The sequence below is a fragment of the Syngnathus acus genome, chromosome 5, assembly GCF_901709675.1.
Source record: "Syngnathus acus chromosome 5, fSynAcu1.2, whole genome shotgun sequence".
Lineage (NCBI taxonomy): Eukaryota > Metazoa > Chordata > Actinopteri > Syngnathiformes > Syngnathidae > Syngnathus > Syngnathus acus.
In genome coordinates this window covers 6,307,451-6,329,947 of record NC_051091.1, presented here as the reverse complement: position 1 = coordinate 6,329,947, position 22,497 = coordinate 6,307,451, and the positions used below count along the sequence as shown (strand labels likewise).

General features: G+C 42.0%; 3 protein-coding genes across 5 annotated transcripts; all 3 read left to right on the top strand.

The window, feature by feature from the left end:
* Positions 1 to 21: 21 nt before the first annotated feature.
* Positions 22 to 14,050, top strand: ptpra (protein tyrosine phosphatase receptor type A). Of its 2 annotated transcripts, XM_037250982.1 has the most exons (22): positions 22 to 435; positions 4,645 to 4,691; positions 4,952 to 5,033; positions 5,355 to 5,771; positions 8,088 to 8,187; positions 8,346 to 8,419; positions 8,785 to 8,921; positions 9,065 to 9,155; positions 9,253 to 9,329; positions 9,426 to 9,462; positions 9,541 to 9,638; positions 9,716 to 9,835; positions 9,911 to 10,077; positions 10,160 to 10,295; positions 10,370 to 10,519; positions 10,595 to 10,688; positions 10,798 to 10,874; positions 10,959 to 11,093; positions 11,159 to 11,284; positions 11,672 to 11,823; positions 11,954 to 12,089; positions 12,397 to 14,050. In XM_037250982.1, exons 3-22 carry the CDS (start codon positions 4,958 to 4,960, stop codon positions 12,469 to 12,471), a joined length of 2,475 nt encoding a protein of 824 aa, XP_037106877.1. In that variant the 5' UTR covers positions 22 to 435; positions 4,645 to 4,691; positions 4,952 to 4,957; the 3' UTR covers positions 12,472 to 14,050. The 2 variants fall into 2 exon arrangements, with proteins under 2 accessions (XP_037106877.1, XP_037106878.1); XM_037250983.1 differs by lacking the exons at positions 22 to 435; positions 4,645 to 4,691; positions 4,952 to 5,033 and having other exon boundaries at positions 5,544 to 5,775.
* A 2,487-nt stretch (positions 14,051 to 16,537) lies between these two features.
* On the top strand, positions 16,538 to 17,481 carry gnrh2 (gonadotropin-releasing hormone 2). Its single transcript, XM_037250986.1, has 4 exons — positions 16,538 to 16,686; positions 16,859 to 17,002; positions 17,084 to 17,167; positions 17,299 to 17,481. Exons 2-4 carry the CDS (start codon positions 16,868 to 16,870, stop codon positions 17,335 to 17,337), a joined length of 258 nt encoding a protein of 85 aa, XP_037106881.1. The 5' UTR covers positions 16,538 to 16,686; positions 16,859 to 16,867; the 3' UTR covers positions 17,338 to 17,481.
* A 317-nt stretch (positions 17,482 to 17,798) lies between these two features.
* zmat1 (zinc finger matrin-type 1) lies at positions 17,799 to 22,474 on the top strand. Of its 2 annotated transcripts, none has more exons than XM_037252268.1 (7): positions 17,799 to 17,969; positions 19,577 to 19,683; positions 19,753 to 19,836; positions 19,914 to 20,049; positions 20,186 to 20,443; positions 20,570 to 20,660; positions 20,892 to 22,474. In XM_037252268.1, exons 1-7 carry the CDS (start codon positions 17,831 to 17,833, stop codon positions 21,814 to 21,816), a joined length of 1,740 nt encoding a protein of 579 aa, XP_037108163.1. In that variant the 5' UTR covers positions 17,799 to 17,830; the 3' UTR covers positions 21,817 to 22,474. The 2 variants fall into 2 exon arrangements, with proteins under 2 accessions (XP_037108163.1, XP_037108164.1); XM_037252269.1 differs by having other exon boundaries at positions 17,808 to 17,891.
* The last annotated feature ends 23 nt before the right edge of the window (positions 22,475 to 22,497 follow it).

Sequence of the window (22,497 nt, the reverse complement as noted above, 5' to 3'; positions counted from 1 at the left end):
AGGGCCTGCTTTGGGAGAACGCCGCTCGCTTCCCATTCTTCCTCATACACAGACACACAACATGGCGGTCTAGAATGGTCGACCGACGCGCCCGAGCTTACCAACTGTGGGATTTAGCCCCGAATATGCCCGGAGGACACATCTTGAAGCGGCGATCCATGAGGGCGGATTGAGGAATTTAATCGGAATTGCGACACTTTTTCTTGGATTGACCACGTCAACTGACAGCGGAGTGTTGGCGGCGTATCCCAGATCGCGTTCGCCTCCCTCTTCTGATATCGCCAGGTCCCCCACCCCGCTCTCCCTCTCGGCTCCAGGGGTGTGGAGACAGGGGCCGGGGCCGATAGCGTGGACAAGCAATCGGGCCCACATTCCGACTTTCTTTGGCCTTTCCTCCCTCCTTCAGAGCTTCCTTTGGGCGTTACTGGAGTCTTGGTGAGTTTTGTTGTTTGGGTTGTTGCAAGCCTGATTCACACATGTTCCGATGTCGGCTATCATCATGTTTCCTTTTACTTTTTGTCAACCTTCGCCATTACTTTTTTCCACAGGTACCCTACTTATTAACTAGCATTGGGGAGACTTCCCATGTTTATGTTTGGAAAAATCCAGAGACCTCAAGTTGTACGACCTCTTTGTTACTACTCGACGTGTAGCTCGGAGGCAGGGAGGGAAATATTAGTGAAAGGGGGGGGGGGGGCTGTGAGGAAAGAACGATCCACATATGATTTTAGAACCAGAAGTGATTTGTCGTGCTGCAATCACAAAAGCCAGTTTAGAGAGATCGAGTCCTGTCTCGCTGAGAAGTCCACTGTATTGATCACCACTGTGTTTATCTGCATGTTTGGAGAGGGTGCGAGTGGAGATAGTTGAGTGGGTGGGGGGCCTTTACACAGGGGCCACAAAAGGAATAAGGTCACCCCAACATTAGCATACGAGCACTGTCAAATCACAGCGTCCACGAGGGGAACTGAATTCCCCTTCAGATCCTCTTCCGAAGTTTCCCCCCCTCCCTGTCTTGGCCTGTCGCTTAACAGCCCCTGTAACAGAGCACACTATTTTAAATTGTTGCTCACACTTAGTGAAAATGTAAGGTACAGGATCTTCTTTTGAGTGTTCACAAGTCTTGTCAAAAGTGATGCATGATCAGGAAGAATGCACACAGAAGAACCTGGAATGCAACAACTGAAAAACGCAGTTTGCTGTGTCGACAGAGCTTGACTCATCACATCTGGGTATATTCTCTGAGTAGCAGCACATATCCACCATAATGTACCTCTCTATCATTTCCACTAGATCCCGTCATTTTGACACTGTCCAACACTCTTAACTTGGGAGTGTCGGAGTCTGTCTTTACTCAAATGCACGATGAGAGTTATTCAACCTGACACCAACCATTTGCATTTGTTTGCATTCCCCTCCGTCACAATGGCGTATGTAGAACCATCTGTGTGCACGTTATAGCGCTTCATTGTATTAACGGACGAGCGTGCCAGCATCATCTCCCTTCTGCTGTCCATACGGTTTTCAAGCTATTTATAGACAATGTGTTATTTCTGTCTTTTGCATCTCCAGTGATCCTCTCTCACATCATACTTTTCACAATTGGCCTCGTTTGGGGATAAACGTCAGTATCAAATGGACAGCTAGAGTATATCTTGGCACAGTGTCAGGAATTGACTTTTTGGGTGGGACGTGAACTGTATTTTTGTTTCCACCTGTAGGCGTACAGATTTTTCCATGGAGGGGCACTGTGCTTCTGCCCCAGAGGACAAATACAGCTCCATCCAGATCATTCTGAACACAAACGACTCATAAATATCGGAAGAAGAAAAGAGTCCTTTTATTGTGCATAAATTACAAGTATTCATTTCCCAGTTCAAAATTTGAAAAGAAAATGAAGTACAGCATACAGGCCTTGAAAATGCCGTTTTTCTTCTAAATATGTAAATAGGTCATTTGTGGAGTGCTTTTATGAAATATGCTACTGTCAAAACATTTTTGCTGCTTCAGGAAAAAGGTGAAAACTAACGCAGTCTACGCTTAGTAGCGGGTTGAATTTTGGAGTGATGAGGAAAAAAAAGTGACACCCAAAGTCGGTCAACTCACTAAACCAAGTCGAAAGAAGTCTGAAACGCGGGCCGGTAAAGAGGCTTTCTGTGTACCAGCCCACAAAGTGGAAGGATATTAAGTGGATTTGGGGAATGTACTGTCATCACACTGCCATGTTGTCATGTCCGTGATGTCTGTTCGTCTTGCACAGGCCTCTTATCTTTTCAGAGGAAAAGGAGGAGACAAGTGTGGTGGGATAGTCTGATATGTGAATTTGCGGTTCTCCATTGTTAAAGACTGTGCTCATTGGTGTTCTTTTTTTCTTTTCATAAAAATAGGAAGCAGAAGTCAAACTGGTACTTGCAACGCCATCTCAAATGGTATTCATAGCTTTCATATGATTTTTTTTGTTTGGGTAAGAGGTCAAAAACAAATGCATGCACTTACATGAGAAGATCTAATGTCTTAGTTCAATTCAAATTGGAGTGACACAAACCGACTGGGCCTGTCTTTGGCCTTCATCTCGTCATTTGGCCCCACACAACGCTTACGGGTCACTGTGGCTTCTGTGGGGAGCCTTTGCTTTGCACCTCCACATCCTTTCTGTGTTCCGTGTGGTGATGTATGAGAGGCTTCCCACATGTTCCCTAAGAAATCCGCAATGAAGAAGACGTAGAGCAAAGCCACTCAATCACTCACTCATTACTTTAACTTACTCCAGTGATTTTTATGACCCCCCCCCCCCCGGAGCCCGATGCCAGCCAATCACCAATTTAAGCTTCATAAGGGAGAAAAAAGGCCACCCATGGCGAAATTAGCCCAAATAGCAGCTCTGTGTTTATCCTACAAGCCACCGACTGATGAATGAAGCCAGCAAGAGCCCAAACCACACCAGCACGGAGTCGCATCCTTCAGTCCAGACGATTGCGGCTGTTGTATGCGGCACCGGGGACATATAATCTGTGGTCTGTTTCAAAGAAAGCGTCCGAGCGGCCCCGAGTTAGGCTCACGTCTGCCTCCTGTGAAGAGAGCCATTCACAGTATCCCTTGCTGGCCCAGACACCCCTCCCTCCTACTCTCAAGACATAGAAAGTGTATTAATATGCAGTGAATGGACAGAGACAGGCCACCATTTTCTTATTCTGGACCCACTAGTCGAGCAGAATGCCTTGCAAAAGAAAAGCCAGAGGAAAGCATTTTGCCGAATGGAGCCTAACGTACACTTGACCTTTGGAAGTATTGCCTGCGCCAGGCCCTCCAGCAATTATATTTGACCTTTGCTGATTTTGCTACATCAATATTGATAGCGTTCAAGTTATTCCCGTCAATGCAGTACAGTTCCATGTCCCGAACCGCCCGTCTGCTGTCCAGTACCGTGTGAAATAGGTGCATCTTTTCTTTTGTAACTATACGAGTTCTTTTGACTCCGTGAATGAAATGGCATGTGAACAGTCCGAACCTTTCGCTGCTGGGTGATTTCCCTCCTATGAGGTCTACGCTTGGCCACAGGCAGCCAAGCAGCTGTCTTCATTAGTTGTTTGTGGGCGGACTGGCCTCACTTGGCGATTAGGTATCAGGTTCATTGCACAGGAAACTCATTTCAAGTTTCATGTTCAAATGTCGACAGTGATCAAATGAAGGTCATTGTTGTCAAGAATAGCTTCTGTGTTCTTCTCGGATTGTCCTAAATATGCAGTATTTTCTCAGTGTTGTATGCCTTTTACTTGGAGCAAAACAGAAAGGTTTTAGATAAACACTCAGGTGAAGACTTTGCAAGACTTGTAAATTTGCAACACCCCTCTTAATGGCACTCTTGCGATTACAATTTTCACAGTGCAAATGAGGATGGTTATTTGCAATGCACTCAATATTGGTAATAAGGTCGGAGGCAGTTGTTACGTTGTTAAACCGGCTCATTGATGTCAGCATTAAACCGGCTTCATTTAGGTTTTCATCACCCAATTTGTTTTCTACCCACTTAGGCAATAATATTCCGTTTAAAGCATCAGATTTGCACGGGATGTTGTGCAGCTCACCCGGTCCTAGCCCATCTGTAAACAAGCAGATGGACCGGCTTATTCCAGGGTCAAAATCATGAGATTAAAACCACAGATTATCACAGTTTTGTTTGGGAGACCACCGTCTCGGTCAGGATCTAGGATTACAGTTTGTATGCCCTTCTTTTCACTCAGCGACAGTCGTGCTTTCTCCCAATCCTCGTGGACGTCATCCAAATTTGAATGTGCCAACACTGCTATTTTCCTTGTTCTGGTGGGTAAATAACCAATATTTGTTTGTCGGGTTTACCTCATTAATACAAATACTCACAGGGAAGTCAGGCAAGCCACAACATGCCCAAGAGGGGAGCAGCAGCATGTCGGCCTCTGCTGACAATGATTTTGTAATTTCTTCAGAAAAGGGAGGGTGAAATAAAGCCAATGTTAAGTCTCACGTGTCAGTCGTCACATTTTTAATTGATGCCTGACAAGACTCGTTGCATGTAACTTACTCTTTTCTTCATGGTGAAGATCTCTTTTATGTGTAAAAGGTGCGGTTGATTCTCTGCGTAACACTTTGTCCTCCCTTGTGTTCTAGAAAACTGCTGTGCGAATGAGTGACTGATCTCAACTCCGCTTTTTCGGGTAAGCACGGGCTAATCTTGTACTTGGGTTTAGCTTTAACAAGATCAACCTGACAAAGCATTACAATGATTGGGCATAGGGAAGCAATAAATCAAATATGGGCAGTGAATCACAACAAAATGCAGAATGCATGAGTGTCATTTTATAGAATTGGAATAGCTACAAATTCAAGTGATGCTACTTTTAAAAAATGTGCTTTCCCCAAATTAGACGTTATACATGATCAAAATGATTCATGTCCTTCTATGTCCTTGATATAGGGCAGAATGGGTGTGTGTCCCTTGCTCCTGTTGCTAGGTCTCGCCCTCGGGGTCTCAACCCAAGATCATGTCCTGGTCACAAGTAAGATGCAAACCCAACATAAACAATTAGCGCGAATTGTCTACCACTGGACCATTGCAGCACAATTGACTGTTTAAAAAAAATGATATAATAAAATCCGTGACTTAAAAATCTGTAAGGATGCCAGCGATTAACCATGCTTTAGCGGCAGAACACTGTAATCCTCCAGTCAGGAAAGGATCATGACTAGACTTTGTCGAGTGGGTTTTAATTCAGCCGGGCAGGACATCTTAAGTGGATCGAATGTCTCTGAAACTTCTTAGAAAGAATTTCGAGAAAGCCACTTTATCGTGCTTGACTTAATGCCCCATTACTCTCCAGGTACTCCAAATATTTCTACAAACGCAACACAGCCTCCCACGGCACGTGTCATCAACATCACCACCGCACCCACACTCTCCCCCACTGTGCCACCCGCAACAGCGCCCCTGGGAGCCGCCCCGACGACGACAGCAATAGCAAAAGCGGCCGTTGGCGAGGATGTCCAAGAGGAAGGTTCCAACGCCACCATCATTTTGGCAACGATTCCTCCACCCCCACCTCAAGCGCCGACTGATGGCCCTCTGCCAACGCTCAGCCCAGTGACTCCATCTCCTACCACTTTAGTGGGCAGTGAGAATGGGACCACACCATCCATTCTAGACACCCCTACACCTGACCTATATGATGACATGACCATGGAGACGGAGACCACCGCAGAACCTGACAGGAATTACACCCCAGATGGTAGCCCGCATGGTGAGTACCAGTGCCTTACTCATTTCTTAATTTACATCACCAGAGGAAATATCTTGAAAAATGATAACCGATTGACCCTCAAGGATCCTGGGTCCCTTTAAATCCACTTCTTCCGATGTACCCGTTTTGATCTTTGACCTCGGCTCCACTGCTATCGGACATCGTTCCAAAAATCAATCAGGTCTTTGACAGCATGATGAAGCACAGCGGACCTCCGCATAGTATTTGCCATTGAGTTGAAAAGTCATACAGGAACGCGTGCATCAACAGATTCCATGTCCTCCGCGAGAGTATCCCTCAATAGATCTTAGTTCCTTGAAGAAGCAAGATAACACGGTCGTCTGCCTTCTCATGTGACCTAAGAGGAAGTGACTCATTTTTCTCCAGTGGAAAAGCACTTTACCGCGCTGTGGGATTTGGTCTCATAACGTGGATGAATAGAACATGTAGCCAGACTTATATTCACTGTCATTGTTCCTCCGAGTGATTCAGACATCATGTGTGTCAGCACGTGCATAGCTATCAAATCATTCCTCATTTTGCCTACTCTTTTCCAGTGTTGCCAAATGTTTCTCACCTATTGCCCAGAATAATAGATGTTGTTACTCAGATAAAAATAAAATCACCTCTCTAAATATGATTCCTGGGGCATTTAAGTACGACATGATTTTCCGCGTGTCTTTGCGGAGGTTGTCAAAGAAGCAGCAAGAGAAGAAGCTTTCTGGTCAAGAGTCGAACTTTAATATTTTAGATCTTCCGCTTTTAGACATTGTAGCAGTTCTGGAAATATCCTGCCGTGACGGGGTTCCATTTAAGCGATCATCCATAAGAAGCAGAACACCATCCATCTGAACGAGCAAGCTGTTGTTGAAAAGATGGTTCTTTCCCCTCGCAGGAATTGCCAACATTTGCGTTTGCGTGCTGACTCTCAATCACTCCCAATCACTTTGGGTTCCGAGGTGTTTTGTAACTTCTCCATTGTCACCCTCTGGCTGTCTGAGAGCCTTTTGTGGAATAGTCGCCGAGCCTATTAAATGCCTGAAGGCTGTGTCAGGTCCGCATGATGCTCGCAGCCTGCTGCGCTCTTCTTTTCCTCAGTGTGCACATTGTCACAGGGTGAACACTGAAAAGAGCTGGGAATTGTGCGTGAAAATGTTACATAGCGGGGTCAAGCGGTCCATTCTCTGACCCGCGTGGAATCCGAAGAGCTTTCTTGAATATCCAGTTGACAATTTTGTCTGTGCATTGTCAGCACTAGCATGCATTTGTCTGGAATATTCTCTTCTTTTGTTGTGTCTTACAGAGCGGCCGCTAAACAAACAACAGCCAGTGTTGTCTTTGATATAATCTCCTGTTGTTGGTCAGGCAAAACGCATGTCCTTTGTGATAACTATTGCAGTGGGGGAAAAAAAAAAAAAAAAAAGGCATAACCTTTGCGTGGAATAGAAATGTATACATAGCGGTTAAATGTAACTTGCCCTACAAAATAAACGTTAATGCTGACTGTACGCCACGGTAATTATCGATGGCCGTTCACTAGACACTTCTGTATGGAGGAAAATGAATCTCATACTGCCTCTGACATGCAGAGATCATTTACCATTTATGCTGTGAATAATTCATGCGGAATTCACAGCAAACATCCTTAATGTTTCATTACTTTCGACAGTCATCCTCTGTCTGCCGTCACTTTGCTTGTGACTCGTCACAAAACATGCTCTAAAAAACACCATGTTGCACTTTTTCTTTTTTACTCTTGAGAAAGCTAATTAAATATTAATACACATAGCCTTTCCCGAAAGAAGCAATCTAGAAATCGTTGTTTGCCTCTTGTATCTTTTATATGCGGTCTCATATAATAATTTAGAGGGAAATTTAATTAAAGAAAAAGTAAGTCAAAGCTCAAGTTATAAATTGAAAGCACACGGTACATTTTTAAATGAGACGCCGTAACGTTCTACTTACGTATATTTATTTCAAAGCCAGCTAGCAGCTGGTTGTCTTGAAGCTATCCAGTGTTTGGACATTTTTTATTTTACTTTTTGGGTTGTCACATAATGGTTGCCCTCGAAGGGCCAGATGCAATATTTACACAATGTAAATGTTTCTTTCATTTCTGAGATGTTTAATTTAGGTCAATTATTTATTAAACATTTGTTTTTTTACCCCACCAATACAATACGGTGCAGATTGGAATTCAATGAAATCTAGTTTTGCTTTAATTTAACATTTATCGTTAAGGTAATATTTTACAACTAACATTATATTACCATACAGAGTATCCTAAACCTTTTCCTCTTTTTGTCCCCCACCAAGACAACAACACTTCTGATGACATGCCAATCATAGCGGTGATGGTGGCCCTGTCTTCCTTGTTGGTCATTATATTTATCATCATCATCCTCTACATGCTCAGGTAAGCGAAACGCATAACGATTCTCCAGTAAGAAACTTCTGGCGATCGTCAAAGAAATGCTGCTGTCACCATTGCAATCAATCAACAATCTATTACTGTGCAACCAAATGTGATGATGTCACCAAGTGCGTCTCCATTATGTTTTTGCTGGCTGGCAGGTTTAAAAAATACAAGCAGGCAGGAAGCCACTCCAACTCCTTCAGATTGACCAATGGAAGATCAGATGATACCGGTACATGTCCCCAGATATAAGTACTCGCTTGCCAAGTATTGTCATGTTTTAGTGCAATATCAGCTATTTTGTGCGCTGGCTTGCTCCAGCTTGTTAGCCTGCATTGCTTATGGTAACATTCGATTGCTCTTGCTCCCTGATCTGATAACATTTCATTGACTGCTGGCAGAATCCTATTGTTGTCTGCCAACACTTAATTAACCAGTGTTCTCACAGCGCCCTCTGGTGGTGTTAAAGTAGTACAAACTAAACAAAGTTTATTTACCTCAAGTTACCTGAGGACAACTCTGTTGTCTCTCTCTCTCCAACCTTTCTCTGCTCCTCTCCTGACTTCTGTCTTCTTTGCTTCCTACCCGCCGGTACAGAACTCCAGAGTGTTCCGCTATTGGCCCGTTCTCCCAGCACAAACAGGAAGTACCCACCCCTTCCTGTCGACAAGCTCGAGGAAGAAATGAATCGTCGCATGGCTGATGACAACAAGCTATTCAGGGAGGAGTTTAACGTACGATAAATATACACCCTCACCCAACTTAACACCTGTAATGTATATTCGGCCCAAAAGTATATGTATATGCTGTAAGGTCTCAAAATGAATCAAAGACAAAAACAAACAAATATTAATCTTGCTGGTCTGCTTTTTCCCAGGCTCTGCCAGTCTGCCCCATTCAGGCGACGTGTGACGCCGCATCCAAGGAAGAGAATAAAGAAAAGAACAGATATGTCAACATCCTGCCCTGTAAGCAAACCACTAAACTCGGCGACACTTGTCCCTTTGACAAAACTGGGAAGTGTTGTAATGAGTGTTTCAAAGCAAACCTTTTCTCTTTTCTTAGACGATCACTCCAGGGTGCATCTGTCATCACTGGAAGGAGTGCCAGACTCTGACTTCATCAATGCCTCCTTTATAAATGTTTGTACAACAATAGCACAACAATATCTTGTGCTCTGACTTTAAACTAATTTTGCCCATTTGTTGTCTGCTTCGTTTCTGTTTTCTTTTGTGCAGGGTTACCAAGAGAAGAATAAGTTTATTGCAGCTCAAGGTAACATATCACTGCAACCAGGTTTACAGTAGCTCTTGTGGTGATCAAACTCATTGGTAATCTCTGCGTTAATCTCAGGACCCAAGGAGGAAACAGTAAATGACTATTGGCGGATGATCTGGGAGCAGAACACAGCCACCATTGTGATGGTGACCAATCTGAAGGAGAGGAAAGAGGTAGAACGCAGTAGTTCAAAAGTTCCCATCGTAATAGTTTTCAGGTGTCTTCCAATTTTTATATGTCTGTGTTTCAGTGTAAGTGTGCCCAGTACTGGCCGGACCAGGGCTGTTGGACATATGGGAACATCCGTGTTTCTGTGGAAGACACAATGGTTCTCGTCGATTACACCATCCGCAAGTTTTGTATCCAACAGGTGAGAGCGAGGGTGGATGGATGTCTGTTTTTGAATATGTTTTATGAATCTGGATATGCTTTGATCGTGTTTCAGGTTGGGGATGTATCTGGAAAAAAGCCTCAAAGGCTTGTCACTCAGTTCCACTTCACCAGCTGGCCGGATTTCGGCGTTCCTTTTACGCCCATTGGTATGCTGAAGTTTCTCAAGAAAGTCAAAACGTACAACCCTCAATATGCTGGTCCCATTGTGGTCCATTGTAGGTAAGTATCCGGCCAGTCGATGTGTCTTTGTTTGTCGCCATGCTGTACAACTCACAAGAGGTTGTTCTCACTTCCACGGTAGCGCGGGAGTGGGAAGAACGGGTACGTTCATGGTGATAGATGCCATGTTGGATATGATGAACACCGAGAGGAAGGTGGACGTGTTTGGATTTGTCACCAGGATTCGAGCCCAGAGATGTCAGATGGTCCAGACTGATGTAAGTCGCACTCGGGACAAAATGAATTGAACCAATCAATCCAAATGCCTCCTTTGGTTTTTCAACTCTGACAGATGCAGTACGTGTTCATCTTCCAAGCGTTGTTAGAGCACTATTTGTACGGAGACACTGAGCTGGAGGTGACTTCTCTGGAGTCCCACCTGGCTAAATTGTACGCCCCTTCGCCAGGAGCCGGCTGCAGTGGTTTGGAGGCTGAATTCAAGGTTGGTCCATGCATTTATTTGCGTCCAAAGAGCATTGCTTTTAACCTTAATTCTAATCAAATATGTATTTTCTAGAAACTGACATCCATCAAAATCCAGAATGACAAGATGAGAACAGGCAATCTGCCTGCCAACATGAAGAAGAACCGAGTACTACAGATCATTCCATGTGAGTGAAGCTGTCATGGCTGTTTTACAGAATGTTTCATGCCTTGTTATTGGTGCAATCAGGTCCGATGAACACTTAACACAAAATCGCGTCTTCTTCTTTTTCATAGACGAGTTCAACAGAGTGATCATTCCGGTCAAACGAGGGGAGGAGAACACCGACTATGTCAACGCGTCTTTCATTGACGTGAGTGCTAAAACAGCTTCATCGTCATGTTTTTTTTTTCCCCACTTCCATTAAACTGCTCTCTACGTCATTTACACGTTGCAGGGCTACCGTCAGAAAGACTCGTACATGGCAAGCCAAGGCCCCCTGCAGCACACTATCGAGGACTTCTGGAGGATGATCTGGGAATGGAGAAGCTGCTCAATAGTCATGCTCACTGAGCTGGAGGAGAGAGGGCAGGTATGTGGAGCATTCAGGATTGCTGGTGTACCCATCACAAGATGATTTTGATTTTGCTCTTGTAGGAAAAGTGTGCTCAGTATTGGCCCAGTGATGGCGTGGTGGTCTACGGTGACATCTCCATTGAACTTAAACGGGAGGAAGAAAGTGAGAGCTACACAGTGCGGGACCTCCTGGTTACCAACAACAGGGTAAATAAATATTAACTAACAGATGTTCCCCTCAATTACTGCTGTAGATAGAGGGCAAAAAAAAATATCCTCATCATATTGTTCACATTTTGACATCATGGTACCAAGTAGACACCTAACAATTGATCAACAGTGCCTTATTGCAAGGCTTAAAAAACAGGATGTTCTCAGAGGGAAGTGGCCACTGATCAAGTTATGCAAAAAGGACCGAACAGTTGCTCACGTGCATTCAAAACTGCATTCATTTTGGGTTAAGCCTGAAATGTTACCCGCAAGATAAATATCTGAAGGTTTTTGTCAGTGATTTAGCAACCGGGGCAGCATCTATCATACCAATAATCTTACCTACTGCAAATCTCATCTGTTCTTCACTTTCCCTCTTTCCAGGAGAACAAAGCTCGAGCAGTGCGTCTGTTTCATTTCCATGGCTGGCCAGAAGTGGGCATCCCCACTGACGGTAAAGGCATGATCAATATAATTGCTGCAGTGCAGAAACAGCAGCAGCAGTCCGGCAACCATCCGATCACAGTACACTGCAGGTAAGAAGCACAGCACTGGGGGGATTTTTTTTCCACCAAAAAAAAAAAGCCGGGTCATTCACACTCACTCTCAATCTCTATCCCACTATCTATATTGATTTAAAATGGCTGTCTCCCCTTGTGTGTGCAGTGCCGGTGCGGGCAGGACAGGGACATTCTGTGCATTGAGTACAGTTCTGGAGAGGGTGAAGGCAGAAGGCATTTTGGATGTTTTCCAAACAGTCAAGAGTCTCAGATTGCAAAGACCCCACATGGTGCAGACACTGGTGAGCAAGATTTATATTGCAGAAAAAAATTCTCATCATTCCAAAGCAATAAAAATCCGTTTGCTGCCACCTTGTGGCATCTTGCTGTCAAGAAACTATGGCGATGTGTTGAGTTTTGTTTAGACAAAAGTAGAGCTTTTCTGCAACTTTGAGGCACTAATTGGTAACGGTGAACCTTTTTAGGGGAGGTGTCGATTACTGATTGATGATATTTAATTGATTACTGATGTAGAAGATGAACAGTAATGGAGTTACTGGTTTTGTTTAAATGTGATACTGATGTGATGTTTTTCACTCTATTTTCCAGGAGCAGTACGAATTCTGCTACAAAGTTGTCCAGGAGTATATTGATGCCTTTTCTGACTATGCCAATTTTAAATAGAGACCCGCCACGGATGGTTGGATGGATGTCTACATATCATACTAACACCACATGCATGCACCAGAACACACACGAACATGAGCGTGCAGAAAGCTGCATACTTCCAGCTGCAAAATTGTTTTCCTTTTCAAAGTGACACATCACATTACGGTTCTGTGGATGGGACAAACTGCCGTCAGAAAAAGGGAACCGAGTTTTCAGTCTGGATGGGAGGGCAGTGCAGAAAGGAGATGCCTTTTTGAGTATTTTGTAACATTGCTCTTGTTGATACAGCCCATGATTTTACTTACATCGACATATTTACTGTGTTGCATCGTTTAACTTTTATTTTCGGACACAGTTTTGAGTTTGGCTGCATTTTTGGGTGGCACCTGTAAATTTTAATGCTATATATATATTATAAAATTCTATATGAATACAAAACTAATGCTTTGGAGGTTTATGTAAAATATTGCTTTTTTTTTTAACTCGCTAAGGACTGAAAACATCCGAAGCGCCATGCTGTAGTAACGTACGGTGACAAAGGCGTAAGATGAACTTGAGATTTTGGCAGATCAATTCATTCTCACAGAATCAGTCGTTATTGTTATTAGTATTTTCACACCACTTTGCAATTCAAATGTACCAAATGCACATTGACAGCAGCCTGGTGCAGTTTTCGGAGGACGTATTTGTTTGCATTTAAAATGCAGGCTGGTGGAGAGGTCACAGTGGCTTCTAATGTATGAGCAGATAGCCAAAGGTTATCTGTAACTTGGTTCTGCAGCTAAGGAGGCACTCGGAAAAATAATTATTGCGGATCTTTGTCGGACTGGACAACAGCAGTTTAAATATTATGCTTTTGTTTTTTTTCTGCCCAATATATGGGCAAATGTAATCAAACATAACACTTGAGTCATTCAGTCCGACTTAAGCATAGTCCTCCGCAGAGTATACATTTATTAATTAGGAACATTTTTGGAAGAACCCTGACCTCAACACATTAAGAGAATAAATAGATCGGCCTCAAAGTCTTTCCAGGAGAGTGTAAACTGTTTTTGCCTGTAAAGGGGAGCCCAACTCCATAGAGTATTTACTTCCATTTTCTTTTCTGTATGGTCAGCTATCCCAATACTTTTATCCATATATGTCAGGTAAAAACAGCACATGCACACCGCAGTATTTCCTCCAAAGTTGTGTTGAGCCTTTCTTGTATCACTCAGACATCGCAACGCAGTTTTGTCGCTTTTTAAAAGAATGTCCATTCATTCCCACCATGATGTTGAAGAATGCCACTTTTTATTCGAATGCTGTTTTCTAACAGAAGTAGGTATTTCCTTCTTTTTTTTTCCACACTGTGTGCCATGCTGTGTTACTCTTTTCATTTTTTTCTCCAAATTGCTGTTCTCTGTGAAACACTCACACTTGAACTACCATTACAGATGAGGGTTATCCCCTCTTGATGATTGTAATGAAATAATGAATGATGTCAATTAAGATGGGGGGGGGGCTATAAGTCAACCATGATCTTTGCTGGAGCAAACCCAGGAAATGAAGCTCATCCTCACACACTGGAAAACAATAAAAAGAGAGCAAGACAGATATCCACAGTTTGGAACAGCAATTTCCGTATTACAATTTATTCCATTTTCACCGAGCAATTGCAGAAAATATGGGGAAAAAAATACCAATGTAAATGGAACTCAAAAAATTCCCGATGCACACTGAAATTCTATGGCCTGATTATCCAGTCAAATTTTTTGTTGTCGAAATCACTTCAATATTTTTATGTCATTATAACACAAACCACAATGAAAATCTAACCTCCTTGACTTGGGTAGAAAACCTCCTCAGAGGTGATGACGCTTTTGAATTGCTTTAATGATAACCCATCTAAAACAGATTCACACTTGAACACAATTTGCCTCTAATGTGACAACTTGTTTGCAGTGTACCAAATCATTACAAGTACATGCAGCATTTTTCGTGGTGTGTCGGGAGCAGTTGTAGATGACTCATGCACTATGTGCACCAGAAAGAAAGATTGAAATTAAAGACCCACATCATGATTAAAATTGTGGAAATTTGTCAAAGCCTTCTATTCATCCACTGTAGGGATTTAAAGTAGCAAATGTTTGACCAGCTACTAAAATTAATATTTGTGCATTGTGAAATTCACCCCACCCCCCACATTTCATTCCTCCGTTTGACTCGTAAAGTCACCAGTCCAAGAATCGGACGAGTATCAGCTTGATTGTCAATTTATGCTAAATTGTCACACTCACTGTGTTTGAATCATGAGACACTTTGCCAACATGACACTGTGCCAACTCATGTAAACCACAATTTTGCTTAAAAAGTGCCTCATATTAAAAAAAAAAAAAAAAATTACTATGTGGTGGGACCTTAAATGGTTTCTTTTCTATCAATATAAGCAAAATGTGCAGAATGTTTTGCGAAACATGGAACCAAAACCAAATCAGTCATCTTTTCATTCTTGCTCTATCCATTTCCATAGAAATGGGAAATATCCCTTGGTTGTGAGAAGCCAACTTTTTGAGGCGGGAATGTACTTGCCATATGTCTGGAAATGACCCAACATTGGCAAAAGGTGTAATTCATCTGCCCCATGCACAGTGGCTAGAACAGCACCAAGGGAAACCGTTTCATGGTTGCAACGACTAACTACTTTACTCTTCTCTCCACCTAAATTTCGTCTTTGTGTCTCCAACTGCACTCGTTCGTCCCTTTTCCTCGCTGACGTTTACCTTGGACCATCATCTTCCTGTTGGTCCAGGTTGAATGATTTTCCCTACTTTGTACATAATGTAAGGTTATTTATGATTCATTCCTGTCTGCTGCCTTCTTATTTTATTTCCTTTCCACCCCCACGCCCTTCCCCTGCTTTTTTTGGAGAAAAGAAAAAAGCTGTATATTGAATTGTAACGGGACCATTTTGAAATGTATTGGCTGTTTTGTTTGCATTTTTTAACTGGTATAATTGTCTTAAGATAATCCAACTTTTTATTTGCCTATGTTGGTTTCTAGTGTTTTGTTATTCAACATTTGAATATATGTGTATATAATTATATATGATAAAATTATATATAATTATATAATGCCAGATGGCCTTTTTAAGCAAGATACTGTTCAAAACTAATAAAGTGCTTGAGATTTTTCTTCTCAGTTCATATCTATGATGCTTATTTGAAGTCAAGACAGCTTCCTGGTGGAATTTCAGTTATTAATAGACAATAACCTTTATGATAAAGGTTCTGTGAGAATGTACATTGCAAAGCTGTCTCTTTGAGCTAAAAGCAATGACTTAAATGTGATATGCAGTTACTCTAATTAGATAAAAACGGAAGTTAAAATCATTCCATCTAAACTAGAGTATGACCACTGGCGGCGCTAGCGGATTGGGGGGGGGGACTTGCGGGACCACTGGCACCCCTTGAAATAGGCTTGGACCCCCTCCCAACCAGATTCCAGGCCAGATAATCCCTGCCCTAACCCCCATCCCGAGGGGAAAAAAAAAAACTAGTTCAGCCCGTACCTATGACTGACACCTGACACCATTTACAAATTTGTACAGGAAAAATAATTGAAAAGGGAAATTGTCTGTGACCTGGCTAAGAGTCTGCCATGTTTGTTCCTCTGCAATCAGCCTTCCTATGTTGATCTGGCTTAAGTTAGGTTCAAGGATGAGTCATCAAGATCAACTTAAAAAAAAAAAGAAGAAAAAAAAAGGATTGATGATGAATATGCACAAAAAGGCCATTCAAAATATTTAAGGATTTAAGGAGGATCTCTACTCAAAGTGTCTTAAAAAACCGAATTGTTAAATGAATGGGGTTTTTTTTCCTCCTCGTAGAATATAGGAGTGATTCATGCGTACACATGTTGGCTTCGTGGGTGTCACTGTTGTTTGCAGATGATAATTGGAATGAGCCAGGTCCTTTTCTTCTTGTACCCCCAGAGATGTTAATTTTTCCACATGGGAGGGAAGGAGCAACGGGGTCAATAAAGGCGGGACCAACAGAGAACACTAACGGAAAAGCAAGGATGTGGTAGGGTGGGGACAGTTGAATATAGGCTACATATATTGCACTTGAAAAGCATCTGTTCAGTAAAGCTCCGTGAAATTACTGACAAGTAACAAAAAACTGTGTCCGACACTTCTGGAGGTACCATCAAACAAGATCAAGTCAGAGTCAAGACTATAAGACTTATAAGGTAAGGCTTATATTTTTACCATATTTTATACATTTTATTGTGAGAATTTAAACATGCAAGCAAATTGGTAGCCTAATAGCATCATTGTCCATGTCTTTTTCAAATGTTTTGGGGGGGGAAAAAATCCGTAAAGAGTTGGGCTGACATGACTTGTATCCATCTTTGCTTTTAGGTCATAATTATGAGTGTATCTCGCCTGGCTTTACTTCTTGGACTGCTTCTATGTATTGAAGCTCAGCTGTCCAATGGCCAGCACTGGTCTCATGGTTGGTATCCTGGAGGCAAGAGGGACCTGGACTCCTTTGGCACATCAGAGGTCAGTCGCAGTATTAATGTGTATACCCACTTTACGTTTGGGTGTGTGTTTGATTGATTTATTCTATCATCTCATTCTCAGATTTCGGAGGAGATCAAATTATGTGAGGGAGGGGAATGCAGTTACTTGAGACCACAACGGAGGAGTATTCTCAAGGCCGTCCTTGTAAGTGGAAAGTGCCAGTTCCCTGGATTACATGCATAAAATTTCATTTTAAAAATGGAAAATAAATCAGGGTGTCAATGCTTTTAATTATAGTGTGCTGTAATTAACTTACCGAATGGCTGTCTTTACAGTTGGATATCTTAACCAGAGAGCTCCAGAAGAGAAAGTAACAGGCCTGTCTCTCCTTATTCATTTTGATTTCATTTAACGCAATGTGAGCTGTTGACTTAAACAGAAAGATTTGTGGCATTCAGTGGTTAGTTAATGGGTGTTCAAAACATGATTGAAATAAAGAGTTTATTTTGATATTATTATTTTTTTGTCTTCAATTTGTGTCTGCTACGTCACAGAAGGCTGCAAGAAAGAAAACGTAGTGTGGAACTAGATTTCTACATTAGTTGGCCATAAAATGCGATCTGCCCTCATTAAGAGTTATTATTATTATTATTACGGTGATTATTATATCATAATAATTTTTATTATGTTGTTTACTTTTTCTTTTTTACTGTAACGAATACAAAGGTTAGTCATCATGCACACATCTTTTTGACAGCTATTTTATTCCATTGACTGCAGTTATCTATTTTTTTTTTTTTTTTTTTTTTTGGTTCTCAACAAGCAGCTCTTTAAACTCAGCACGCCTGCGCATCAGTCGGGGCTAAAATGGACCTGCTGAACGTCAGTGCTCCGCAGTCTGTGGAGTCTGGCGCTCAAAATAACATTGGTAATGCCCCTTTAGCGACTCCTACCACAGAACCTGATAAAGTAATAAACATTAAAACTGATAGTACCCAGATCGGAGGTGAGTCTTGCCTAAAACGGGGCAATTCAGTCGTGTGTCATGACCGGACGAACGACGTTAGCTTTTTTGCTAACTGGTTAGCCGCATCGAATTCAGTTTCATAGCTCCTTAGCTACAAGTGCTAACGTCACTGTATTGAATTAGCCAAAACAATAAAAGCTTAACTCCCCGTCAGAACAACTAAACGTTAGGGCACTGTCGAGAGTGTCGTTTAAAAAAAATAATCAAAAAATAAAGAACATTATGTCGTCTTTACCGTTGGCTCGTGGTGTTAAAAAAAAAGAAAAAAAAAGGCCCTTTAAAGTCAAAGTGATTTTAAGTTTAGACCAAGTTTCTGTCTTGTTGGTCTGGAAAAAAAACCGACAAGCTTTTAATGAAATTTAAAAATTGCCTTCCTTCAACATAATACAATTTTGTTTATGTTTTATGTTCTGCATTTTGCAACTTACATTGTGCCTTTTATGTATTTGTTTTAGTTTGCATTGTGTTACCGTGCTGTCTGCAGTCAGGTCAGGATTACATTACAGAATCTCTTATTTGCCTTACCTGGATCAATAAAAGTTTGATCAATAAAAATAAATAAAATAGTATGTTCATGCATTTCAAACTAAGTTACTCTCTCCTCAAAAGTCATGGGCAATCTTTATGATTTTATGTTCAACTAACTAACCAAGTAGTTTTGATGTGCAACATTGTATGTCTGTACTAGTGCAAAGTTATTATTGACCAATCATACCTTTCATAAACCAGTGGAACCTAAATGTGGCACTTGTCACCGACTTGCAATATTGCCCTTCAAACACCTTCCTGTTTTTTCCTCCATCACGTGAATGTTAGCTGTCATCAAAGGGTGTGTGGTTTTTATTTTATATGTATGATTATTGTGGTGAACCTCTTTATATTTGTACTATGTTAACCCGTGGTAGGACAAGCCAAAAGCCCCAACACCTTTAAATGTCTGTATTGAGCCATGAATTAATTAAGTTACCATTTATCCCCGCACGATTTTTCTAAAATCTGAAGAACTTGCACTTGAGGCAGCAAGAGCTCTGCCACGATTACTTGTGCTTTAGAACACGTGTGTCGGGGTTAAGTTAGGGTAAAAAAAGTTCCTTGATGGAGTTCAATAGGCGTGTTAGATTTGTGGTTCTTAAAACTCTTGACACCAGGTATCAACCACCAAAAATACTGAACCACCATCATTAAAATACAGTAGTGTAGTAGGCCTAAATACTCTACACTACACACTTAAATGCAACTAAACTGAATTCAACAACTATAATATATATATAAAATATACAATCATATATAGTAATATATATAATATATTGTATTAAAAACATGTTTAAGATTTTTGGTGTAGTTTGAATGTTTCATTCAGTGATTCTTGCATTTACCACTAGAGGGATCCCCTGTACCACTGCTAACCACTTTGAACATCACTGAACTCGAGGATCTATAGTAGTTTACGATTTTACTGTCGCAATCAAAGAGAGCACTACAGTATGAACTATGGTTTGCTTTAGTCATCACTCCATCTTTTTTTGCATGAATAACCATGTAGTCTTCTCACCATGTCCTTGAACCTTTTTTTTTGTTCCAATCAGTTAATGTGAGTGATGAAGAACTCCTCAAAGGTCTCCTCACTGATCAACACTGCCATGTATGTGAAGCTGTGCTGTTGTTTGAGGCTCAGCGGCTGTCACATTATGAGGTTTGGGCCCTTTTAAATCCAACATGCATTGAATGGCGACCTCATTATATCATCTCTTCTTATTTGCAGGGGAAAAAACATGCCATGAAGTTGAAACAGTACTTGCACAACAAGCGGAATGAAATGAGACAAACAGAGTCTGCAGGACTACTGGTAAGTTTTTTTTTTGTTGTTGTTGTTTTTCAGATGGGTTTAACATTCACAGTCCAACTTTGTCCCTCATTTTGTAGTACCGCATGCCGAACGATAAAGATCGTTTCTGTGAGCTGTGCAACATGGTATTTACTTCTCCCGTGGTAGCAAAGTCACATTACAAAGGCAAAGTCCACATGAAGAATCTCAGGAAACAAAATCTTCAAAAGACAGGTTAGTGGCATAAGAAGAAAGGCATTCGTGATGTGAGGTTATTTACACTAATACAGTAGCGATGGCACAAGTTATTATTTTATGTGAAAAGTGTAAATGCCATTTATATGGAATTAATTTCTCTTGGATTTTACAGTGAACAACAAAGACGTCAGTACTTTAGCCAGCCCTGTTTTGGACCGTGCTATACAAGACCGCACGTCAGGATCAGAGGCCGGTACAGACCCGACATCTCATCCAAATGCCGCCAGTTCAGACTCAAACAAGCACTGTGTCTTGTGTGCGGCCTCCTTCAACAATCCCCAAACGGCGCTGCAACACTACAACGGCCGCAAGCACCAAAGGAAGAAGGCCAGACTGGAGATGTTCAAAGACCTTGAAGATGCTCAAGAAGGTAACATGGGGGCCGGCTAACAGCAAAGCAACATGAACAGCAATTCTTTCAATGCTATCAAATTCAAGAAGGTTGCAAGCGGCACGTCTTAGTTTTATCCATCCTTCCTCCTCCATTTGTTTGCAGAAAACCCACTCACGTGCGCCATCTGTAATTTGCAATTGAACTCAGTTGAGATGTACCAAGCCCATATGCAGGGGAACAAACACCATGCTAGGTAAGCTCGCTACACAATTCATCATACTTGCTACTTATTGCTTTGTTCAATTCATAACGCATAGCTTTGCACATTTTATAGTAATAATAAGTAAACATCATCTCTGTATATTCCACCGGCTACACCACTACTCCCCCATTTGTATAACTCTAAATTAAATGTCGACATACATCACGTCATTTATGACAAAGAGATTTAGAAGACCACAAATTCAGTTTGTTTGTTTGCCAGGAAGAGGAAGGTATCCAAACTATGCAAAAGCCGACAGAAATCCTACAGCACGTTTACCGACGAACTTGCGCACTACATCGAAGTGCAGAAAGCCCGCGGACTCGCACCCAAGATTGGCACCATTCCACCTCAGGATGAAGAGCAGAATGAAGGCGATCAAGTAGAAGCAGTAGCGGATTTAGAAATGGGGCACATGACCCAGAAAAAACAGACTTCTCCCATGTATGACCCCCATTCACACTATCGTGCCCCTCACTCCAGTGTCGAAGTTTTCCAACCTCCGTTTATGGGCCTTCCCTGGCCATCCAGTGGTTGGGACTGCAATCGTGCTCCGTCTTTCCCACATTCAAGGCCTTTGTTGGACTCCGATGCTCGACCTCTGAAGAGACGAAAGAAGTGCTCGAGCTCCTCCTCGTATTCTACCTCATCATCTTCCTCCTCGTCATATTCGTCTTTCACTAGCAGTGGAGCGAGTGATAGTGATGAAGATGATCGCAGGCAGAGAGAGAGGCGCAGGACCAAAAGATCTAGAAGGGAAAGAGGAAGACGATCAACAGCTGCGAGCTCAGACAAGACGAGGCATAGGCATCAAAAGCGAGCACATGATGATCACTCGGAAGAGAGGATGAGGGATGATCATGGAGAATCAGGGGAAGAGAGAAGAAAGAAGCACAAATGCCACAGCAAGCAGAGACGGCAAGAAAAGCAACAAGTGGCGGAAGCAGATGGGATCAAGGACGACATAGCGCCAACGGTCGGGACTGAAACTAGAGAAGAGATAGAAGCCAATGTTGGACAGCAGAGTGACAGACAGGAAGACCATGCCAATGTGAAATCTCGAAAAGACAAGAAGAGAACAAAAAGCATCCCGGACAATAGGACCGAGGAAGAAAAGTTGTGGGATGATTCCATTCTTGGCTGTTAAATACAGACATTTATTTAAAATGACGGTTTCTAGTAGTTTTCAAGACAATTGAAAAGACTTGTCAAAGCCACTTTGTGGAGCAAGGCTTTTAATCCCTTCAACAGCCTGTGGTGGGCGCTTTTGGGTCATTGAGGGCCCTTGTGGAACATTTAGTCATTTCATCTCATGGAGCCTTGTGGGCTAGCTTCCAGAGATGCGGCTCGGGTAACATTGTGAACGAGCTCAAATATGGCTCACAACCGAATAGCTATCTTTAAAATCAATATAAGTGGTAGCTAGTTGCTTGGCCTTGAGCAAGAGATCGTCCCCACCCTCCCTGCTCAAGTGTTGCGGTGCATCACTCACTCTGAATCTTTGCTCGCTTTTATGTGAGGCCTGCAACACACCAGATACAGCAGAGTTGGATTTCCCCTTGATAATATTTTAATGACTAAAATAAATTATATTAGCTTATGCTTGTATAGTACCCTATTGTTTCCTTTGAACAAAAGTTCAAGACAGCAACGCTATATAGACGTGTGCGGGTGGGGCTCATTTTCCACAAACCTTTCTTAACTAACTGCCTCCGTAAACTAAAATGTACAGTTAAAAAAAACAGATAAAATGATAAACAACAGAACATGTTTAACCGAACTTTAATAAACCTAATGAGGTAAAAGCAGAATCTCAGTAGATGTTTTA

Coding starts and splice junctions, on each gene's coding strand:
- ptpra (XM_037250982.1), top strand. CDS start 4,958: ATGGGTGTGTGTCCCTTGCTCCTGTTGCTAGGTCTCGCCCTCGGGGTC. Junction 10,689..10,797: donor AGTACTACAGATCATTCCAT/GTGAGTGAAGCT, acceptor TCTTTTTCATAG/ACGAGTTCAACAGAGTGATC. Junction 11,094..11,158: donor AGCTGGAGGAGAGAGGGCAG/GTATGTGGAGCA, acceptor TTGCTCTTGTAG/GAAAAGTGTGCTCAGTATTG.
- gnrh2 (XM_037250986.1), top strand. CDS start 16,868: ATGAGTGTATCTCGCCTGGCTTTACTTCTTGGACTGCTTCTATGTATT. Junction 17,003..17,083: donor ACTCCTTTGGCACATCAGAG/GTCAGTCGCAGT, acceptor TCTCATTCTCAG/ATTTCGGAGGAGATCAAATT. Junction 17,168..17,298: donor GTATTCTCAAGGCCGTCCTT/GTAAGTGGAAAG, acceptor CTGTCTTTACAG/TTGGATATCTTAACCAGAGA.
- zmat1 (XM_037252268.1), top strand. CDS start 17,831: ATGGACCTGCTGAACGTCAGTGCTCCGCAGTCTGTGGAGTCTGGCGCT. Junction 20,444..20,569: donor CCTTGAAGATGCTCAAGAAG/GTAACATGGGGG, acceptor ATTTGTTTGCAG/AAAACCCACTCACGTGCGCC. Junction 20,661..20,891: donor GGGAACAAACACCATGCTAG/GTAAGCTCGCTA, acceptor TTTGTTTGCCAG/GAAGAGGAAGGTATCCAAAC.